The sequence below is a fragment of the Cucurbita pepo genome, chromosome LG15, assembly GCF_002806865.2.
Source record: "Cucurbita pepo subsp. pepo cultivar mu-cu-16 chromosome LG15, ASM280686v2, whole genome shotgun sequence".
NCBI classification, from domain to species: Eukaryota; Viridiplantae; Streptophyta; class Magnoliopsida; order Cucurbitales; family Cucurbitaceae; genus Cucurbita; species Cucurbita pepo.
Window position 1 is genome coordinate 8050055 of NC_036652.1, and position 8657 is coordinate 8058711.

Genomic DNA, 8657 nt, shown 5'->3' on the forward strand with positions numbered 1-8657 from the left:
AATCACCTTTTTATTTTTAGAATTATTCGGATAATACGAATAAGAATTTGGCATATGGAACGTGTACCATTTTTTATATATAGATTAAAAAAATAAATAATAACAAAAGTCGAAATAAAATTTAATGAAAAATCCAAACTTTATAAAATATAATTATAGTTAGGTTATGGGTGGACAGAAAATTAGAAGATATTAAAAAAAAAATCAACTACCAATTAGTGCAAAACCACAGAATAATTAAGCTTGATTATTGATTAATCAACAATAATTTAAACAAAGGCAACAATTGGAAATGAACCAAAATAGAAGGACTGATCTGCAAAATCAGAAGATGGTCGGCGAGCCCATATCACTAATTTCATATCTGGCCGTACACTTCAAATCATCCAAAATATTATAACAAAGTCATCTCCCCATGCCTTTAACGTTTCTTCGATTTTTTCATTTTTATTTGTAATTTAATTTATTTTTAAAATCGAAATTCGTTTCTATAAGATTACTCTGAACCAAATCCATGGGGAGTTCATTCGCGGAAAGAGCCACAAGGAGAAACTTTCCTTCTCGATAATCGCAAAGAAAAAGAAAAAAAATTCATCTCTTTCTTTTGTCGTTCTTTGAATCGGTCCCCGTTTTACTTCCGTCTTTCCGATTTCCCACTGCGATCCATGGCGTCTGGTTCAGCTGGTCGCCCTAATTCGGGCTCTAAGGGGTTTGATTTTGGTACCGATGATGTTCTTTGTTCTTATGAGGACTACGGCAACCAGGAATCTTCCAACGGTAGCCATAGCGATCTCTCCGTCGCGAATTCTAGCAAGGTAGGTCGGAGTTAGTTGTTTTCATATTGCTGCGGTTGGTTTTTTGGTTGTGGTTATGTCTTGTTGGATGTTTGAAATTAAATTCTCGAGTTCTTATTGTTGAGTGTTCGATTAGGGTTTTGGATTGTTGAGTTGCGTTTTTATAGTCGACGGGAATAACTCGCTATTAAACAATGATTTGTATTGGGTTAGGAAATGAGTGATTGAGGCTGGGGATAAACATTCGTGCAGTGACCTTTCCGGATTGTAATGATGTATGCTTTCAATTATTGGTTTTAATTTGTGTATTACGGCTGAGTCGATCCATTTTGAAGTAACTTTGAATCTGATCCTGATTGTCAATAGTGTTGGTAGTACTGTCCAATCTGTAGAGTGGTTCAATCTTGCTTGAGCTGTGTAAAACTTGGTCCTGAGTGTAATGAGCATTTCCCCCTAAGATTTTGAAAATTTCATTGCGTGCTCAGAAATGTTCTTACGATCCTCCTTTGCGAGGAATTGAATCTTTTCTATAATAGTCGGTTCGTGAACAGACAATTGATATATCAGTGTTCGGTATATCTGTTCGTGAGCAGACATAGTGAGAAGTGAGCTGAACACTGTTATATTTTCTGTCTGATATTGACTTTCATTGTTGAAATTGAAATTACAGAGGAAGAACATCCATGAGATTATTTGGCTGCATTGATTATTATTTCTTTTTGATGTTTCTGGGTTCTATCCTCAGTTGTCTCATTGTATTAAGTTTTATAATTATCGGTTTCATTGAATTGATTAACCGAGTTTTGTGTCTTATCCAACAATAGTGGATTCATTGTGTATTATTGGATGAATAATTGAGTTTTGATGTTTGTTTGAGCAGGATTTTCACAAAAGTAGAGTATCTACTGTATATCCTGCTGCTGTTTATGGTCAGCCAGAAGATTCCATGAAACAAGATGTGATTTCTACTGTTGAGAACAGCATGAAAAAGTATTCTGATAACATTTTGCGTTTTCTCGAGGGAATAAGCTCGCGCCTATCACAACTTGAACTGAATTACTACAACCTTGATAAATCTGTTGGAGAAATGCGATCTGACTTGATTCGTGACCACGAAGAGGCAGATTTGAAGCTTAAATCTCTTGAGAAGCATCTGCAAGAAGTAAGCTATGCACTACTTCGAGCAATATGTAGAAATATTATTTACTTTGCAACTTAAACTCAACACTTATCTGTTGAATCTGGAAATTTGTGCACTTGTTGTGAACAATGACGGCCCCCAAGCTCTTTTTTTTGTTATTACCTTTTGTGAGATCTCACATTGGTTGGAGGAGGAACGAAACATTCCTTATAAGGATGTAGAAATCTCTCTCTCGTAAGACACGTTTTAAAACCGTGAGGCCGACAGCGATACGTAACGAGTCAAAGCGGGCAATATCTACTAGTGGTGGGCTTGTGCTTGGGCTGTTACAAATGACATCAGAGCTAGACACCGAGTGGTGTGCCAGCATTGGGGGTGGACTGTGAGATTCCACATTGGTTGGAGAGGGGAGCGAAACATTCCTTATAAAGGTGTAGAAACCTCTCCCTAGTAGACGCGTTTAAAACCGTGAGGCTGACGTTGATACGTAATGGGCTAAAGGGGACAATATCTAGTAGTAGTAGCGGTGGGCATGGGCTTTTACACCATTTTAGTTTTGTTTAAGTTGATACTGATTCTGCTGTATAGGGACGATCACTATATGAAATATGATTTGAAGTTGTCAGCCTCTGCTCTTATCAGTTTCATCTTAATTAAAATTTTCCTTGATGTCCTCCGTAGGTCCACAGGTCTGTGCAGATTATAAGAGACAAGCAAGAGCTCGCCGAGACTCAGAAAGACTTGGCCAAACTTCATCTTCTGCAGAAAGAGTCGTCTTTGTCGAGCCATTCGCATTCAAACGAGGAGAGAGCTTCACCTGGTGCCTTTGATCCTAAGAAGAATGAAATTCCGTCCAAGAATCACAATCAGCAACTAGCTCTTGCCCTGCCGCACCAGATTGTCCCACAGCAACATCCACCTCCTCCAGCAGCTTTGCCGGAGAATGTGCCCCAACAGCAATCTTATTACATCCAGCATCCTCAGAGCCAACATCAAATGACCAATGCCCATGCCCAGCTAAGTCAAACTCCACCACCACCACCACAACAGTTCAGTCAGTATCAACAACAATGGACGCAGCAGCCACCTCAACAGGCACAACCACCACAACAGCATCCTTCTATGCAACCTCAGATCAGGCTGCCGCCTACTTCAGTCTACTCTTCTTATTCGATGAATCAACCGACTTCTATGCCAGAGACTCCGCCTATGCAAGTGTCATTTTCACCTATTCCTCAACCGGGTTCGAGCCGCATGGACACCGTGCAATATGGATATGTTGGAAGTGCTGGTACTATGCCCCAGCAACCTCCTCAAGTAAAAAATGCTTTTGGTGGAGGACCACAAGCCGGAGAAGGATATTTACCTTCTGGACCACAATCTGGGCTTTCCTCGGGAGGTGCATATATGATATATGATAGGGAAAGTGGAAGACCACCGCACCATCCACCGCACCATCCTCCGCAACCTCAGCAACCACCACACCATCCTCCGCAACCACAACAACCGCCACACCATCCTCCTCAGCCCCAACAACCACACTTCAACCAAAGTGGATACCCTCCGGCCAATGTTCAGATTCCTCAGCATCCATCAGGTCCACACGTTATGGCCAGGAATCATCCGAATCAGTCGCATTTTATGCGTAACCAGAACCATCCTTATGGCGAAATAGTTGATAAACTGGTTGGGATGGGTTTCAGGAGTGACCACATTGGCAGTGTAATTCATAGGATGGAGGAGAGCGGGCAACCCATCGACTTCAACGCTGTTCTAGACGGGTTGAGTAATTCTGGAGGTCCTCAGCGGGCATGGTGACAGTAATTTCAGTAGCGGTCGCCTATTTGTATGTTGAAAGCTCATATCGGCCATGACCAGCCTAGCCATTGCGTCTTTTTAATGCATTGAATAAAAGACTGGTTTAGGATTCCACTGTGTTCTTCCTTCTCGTATATATATATATATGGTTTGCGAGATATAAAAGAAGTTGATTGTATCTTATGTTATGAATATTTCTACCCTCAGTCCCAAATCTTATGTTATGAATATTCCTTCGCTTTCCACCTAAAAACAAGGAAAAATGTGAAGGTTCATATGGTGTGTAATGCAATGCTATTTGTTTGCAATTATTCACACAAATATTTTGAGTCAAAGTTATTAACTCTCAAATTATACTGAGGTTGGACTAAGTTATTTGAGCTTGAGGAGAACAAAACACAATTTATAAGGGCGTGGAGACATTCCCTGGCAAACGCGTTTTAAAGCCTTGAGGGGAAGCTTGTAAGGAAAGCCCTTGAGGGAAAGCTCGTAAGCCCAAAGAGGACAAGGCGTGGAGACATTCCCCCCTAGCAGATGCGTTTTAAAGCCTTGAGGGGAAGCTCGCAAGGGAAGCCTCAAGCCCCTGGAGGGAAAGCTCGTAAGCCCAAAGAGCACAATATTTGCTAACGGACTTGGGTTGCTACATTTTTTGGTTTTAAACACCCCTATTTTATACTTTAATCTTAAACTCATTGATTATTGAATACTAATAAAGACCTAAGAATTAGATCAAGTATATAAGTTTACTAAAAACAACGAATTTTTTAATTTTTTCTGGTCATCTTGATCTTATATTATTGCTTTAATTTATATGCTTCATTTTGAAGCATATTAATCATTTATCATATTAAATAATTTTTCTAAAATAAAAAGAATATTAGACACGCATCTTTTGTATTTTTTTTTTTTTTTTTTTTTAAGAAAAAAAAAATATCGAAAACCTTATTCATGTCTATATAAACACAGTCTTGGATTAGAAGTCATCCCAAGATAATTTTGGTCTCGATTATCGGAAACCCCCATCTCTCACTATTTCCTAAAAAATCTCAGCCTTCACCCCCATTCCTTCGATTTCGCACTGCGATCTATGGCGTCTGGTTCCGCAGGTCGCCCTAATTCCGCCCCCAAATCCTTTGATTTTGGTTCTGATAATATCCTCTGCTCATTTGAGGACTACACTAAACAGGAACCTTCAAACGGTAGCCATAGCGATCCAGTCTCCGTTGCCAATTCTAGCAAGGTTCGTGGGGGGTATTACTTGTTCCTACGTTTCTTTGGCTAGTTTTCTGTCCTGGGTTATGGATGTCTGAAAGTAATTTTCGATTTTTCATTGTTGGGTGCGATTAGGGTTTGTGATTTTTGATATTAACATTCTAGTTTTGATCGTAGTTTAATTGGGCGGTGTTTATTTTTGGCTTAAGAAACGAGTACTCGACTGTTAAGGGTAGAGATGATGATCCTTGCCAATCCATTTTTGCATTAGCTGAGTTCTAGGCCTTATGCTTGTCTGGTTTATTGTTGAGCGAACGTTGCTGGTGCTTCCAGTCTCCAGAATGAAGTTAGTTGTTCAATTCAATTGGAGTTTGATCCAATTTTGAATAATCATCCTAGACGAAAGGAACATTTGTTTTTACGTGTTCTTGGGCTTTGTATCTTATCCGCCTTGCATCTTTTATTTGTTCTTGTAAATAATGGGTTCATGAACTGATAGAGTGGAACATTTAACGCAATTATTATTGTTAGTATTTTCCGTTCATAAGCAAGTTTCATTAATGGTTAAAGTTGGTATTACTGATGGAGAATCCCATAGGATTATGAAGCTGCAATAGCAGCTTGCAGTGGCAGCAAGTATTGTTGCTAGTCGTATTGTGGCTCGAGCATCCCCGACGATTTTATGTACTTTTTAATTGCCTTGGATTTATATAAACCATTCTATCAATTTTACTATACATGCAGCATCTCTCAGTTTATGTCTTCTGGAATCATATTAAATTAGGAATTCAATGTGTATTATTTTGTGAACGATTAAAGTTGTGCATATTTATATGGGCAGGATTTTCACAAGAGTAGAATGTCTACTGTATTCCCTGGTGCTGCATATGGTCAACCAGATGATTCCATTAATCAAGATGTGATTACTACTGTTGAGAACAGCATGAAAAAGCATTCCGATAACCTTTTGCGTTTTCTCGAGGGAATAAGTTCACGCCTATCACAGCTTGAACTATATTGCTACAACCTTGATAAATCTGTTGGAGAAATGCGGTCTGACTTAGCCCGTGACCATGAAGAGGCAGAATCCAAGCTTAAATCTATTGAGAAGCATGTACAAGAGGTGAGCCACGACTTTAGAACTTTGAAGAGTTTGTCAGTAGTATCTTATCAATAAGTGTTCGGAATTGGTACAATGAGGATCTTCTTTGATACTTTATGATCTTGAAAAAGTAACATTGTTTTCATTCATATTATACGATCATTTGTCGACACAATAAATGAATTGTTTCTAATGATTCGGTAGAAAGTAAGATTAGTTTGCGACGTAAACCTATCACTTGTTGACTCTTGAATCATGCACTTGATGTGAAAAGCGACTGTGCTTTCCAAGCTGAGTATTGTTATCGTCATTTTTATTTCTTAAATTTTGGTACTGACCAAGAGGATTAGTAACATTTGAATTGAATTTGTACTTGATGCATTTCTGTAGGTTCACAGATCTGTACAGATTATCAGAGACAAGCAAGAGCTTGCTGAGACTCAAAAAGACTTGGCTAAACTTCAGGTCCCACAGAAAGAGCCATCTTTGTCGAGCCATTCGCAGACAAATGAGGAGAGGGTTTCAACCGATCCTAAAAAGAACGAAAATCCATCTGAGATTCACAACCAGCAATTAGCTTTGGCCTTGCCACATCAGATCGTCCCGCAGCAAAATCCTATTACACCCCCTTCAGCAGCTTTGCCTCAGAATGTGCCTCAACAACAGCAATCTTACTACATTTCTTCATCCCAATTGCCTGGTCAACAACCATCCCATATCCAGCACGCTCAGAACCAGTATATCTCATCGGACTCCCAACACCGGGCATCACAACCTCAAGACGTTTCGCATATGACCAATCCCCAGCTAAGTCAAACTCCACAACCATTTAATCAGTATCAACAACAATGGGCGCAGCCACCATCTCAGCCGGCACAACCACCACAACAGGCTTCTATGCAACCTCAGATCAGACCACCGCCTACTTCAGTCTACCCTTCTCCTTACCCACCAAATCAACCAACTTCTATGCCAGAGACTCTGTCAAGCAGCATGCCTATGCAAATGTCTTTTGCATATATTCCTCAACCTGGTTCAAGCCGTGCGGACGCAGTGCCTTATGGGTATGCTGCTTCAAGTGGTGGTTCTGCTCCGCAGCAACCTCCTCAAGTGAAAAATGCTTATGGACCAGCAACAGGCGAGGGCTATATGCCTCCTGGACAACAGCCTGCGCTATCCTCTGGAGGAGCATATATGATGTATGATAGGGAAAGCGGAAGACCCCCACACCATCTCCCTCAACAGCCACATCATCCGTCTCAGCAATCCCACTTCAATCAAAGTGGATATCCTCCGGCCAATGCACCTCATCAGGTTCCTCCTCAAGCTCCAGCAGGCCCCCATGTCTCAGCCAGGAATCCAAGCCATTCACATTTAATCGAAAAACTGGTTGGCATGGGTTTCAGGGGCGACCATGTTGCCAGTATAATTCAGAGAATGGAGGACAGTGGGCAAACTGTTGACTTCAACGCAGTTCTAGACAGATTGAGTACTCCTGCAGGTCCAGGGCCCCAAAGAGCGTGGTGAGTAATTTAATCAACCCCTGTTTGCGGCCCATCCTGGGCATGACCAGCCTCGTAAATTGCATCGTTTTAATGCATTGAATAAATTTTATCCTCGTACATATATTGTTATGGTTTGTGAGATTTAAAAATGTCGGCTGTATGATTTAAACATTGTGTGAATATCTTCTACCTGCTATTTCAAATCTTTTCATATGACTCCCTCTTAATGTTTGTATGCACGTTTAGTAGTCAAAGACATCATTGCTGTTAGCTTGTTAGTGCTAGTTTCCTACTTCCCCAAATCCTTTTTTCCACTCGAGACTTGGGAATAGGTTTGGTTTGGAATGGACATACAACTATGGTAATAGGTAATAGGTTTGGAATGGACATGCGGCCCTGGTCATATGACCGACGATCATGACCTGACCACGACATCGTGTTTCCAAAGAACATAAAAGAAGAAAGAATGTATTCATGCCGACACCTAACACCACAAGGAAAGGAGAAAGAATGCAGTCTTGCCGACGCCCTGTGGGGGTGGGGGTGTCCTTTGCTACGATTCAATGAAACAGCAGTGTTGAAAATGTGCATCGCTATTGCCTGCTTGCTATGATTCAATTTACATTTACTTCCTGACAAACACGTCGTTGAGTTGTCCCTTTCTTCTGGGTCGCAGGCCCCGCAGACATCAATGGATAATTTTAGTGCATTCTTTTCCGTGGCGTTTATTTGCTTCCTTATCTTATAAGCTTAAAAGCTTGTTTTTGGAACACTCCAGTCCTTATCTTATAAACTCAAACCTTCATATTTGTCAACTAAAATTGCAAGCTATTGATTAAACTCACTAAATTTCTTAAAATTTATCAATTATTTAACAAAATATTCACTTTTAAAAAATTATTATTGGAGTATAAATCATAATGAAAACCCATATAGTCAACCGAGTAATTTTGAATATCCCATATAGTCAACCGAGTAATTTTGAATATCCCATATAGTCAACCGAGTAATTTTGAATATCCCATATAAATTTGATGTCAAGGATAATGTTGTAATTTTTTAAAGATCAATAAATCAAATTTTTT

General features: G+C 40.0%; 2 protein-coding genes across 2 annotated transcripts; both read left to right on the plus strand.

Moving 5' to 3' along the window:
• Positions 1-426: 426 nt before the first annotated feature.
• Positions 427-4040, plus strand: LOC111811683 (trithorax group protein osa-like). Its single transcript, XM_023698679.1, has 3 exons — positions 427-815; positions 1675-1956; positions 2617-4040. The coding sequence occupies exons 1-3, from the start codon at positions 666-668 to the stop codon at positions 3751-3753; spliced, it is 1569 nt and encodes a 522-aa protein (XP_023554447.1). The 5' UTR covers positions 427-665; the 3' UTR covers positions 3754-4040.
• Positions 4041-4733: 693 nt separating this feature from the next.
• On the plus strand, positions 4734-7842 carry LOC111811682 (trithorax group protein osa-like). Its single transcript, XM_023698678.1, has 3 exons — positions 4734-4993; positions 5807-6088; positions 6458-7842. Exons 1-3 carry the CDS (start codon positions 4841-4843, stop codon positions 7592-7594), a joined length of 1572 nt encoding a protein of 523 aa, XP_023554446.1. The 5' UTR covers positions 4734-4840; the 3' UTR covers positions 7595-7842.
• Positions 7843-8657: the final 815 nt, after the last annotated feature.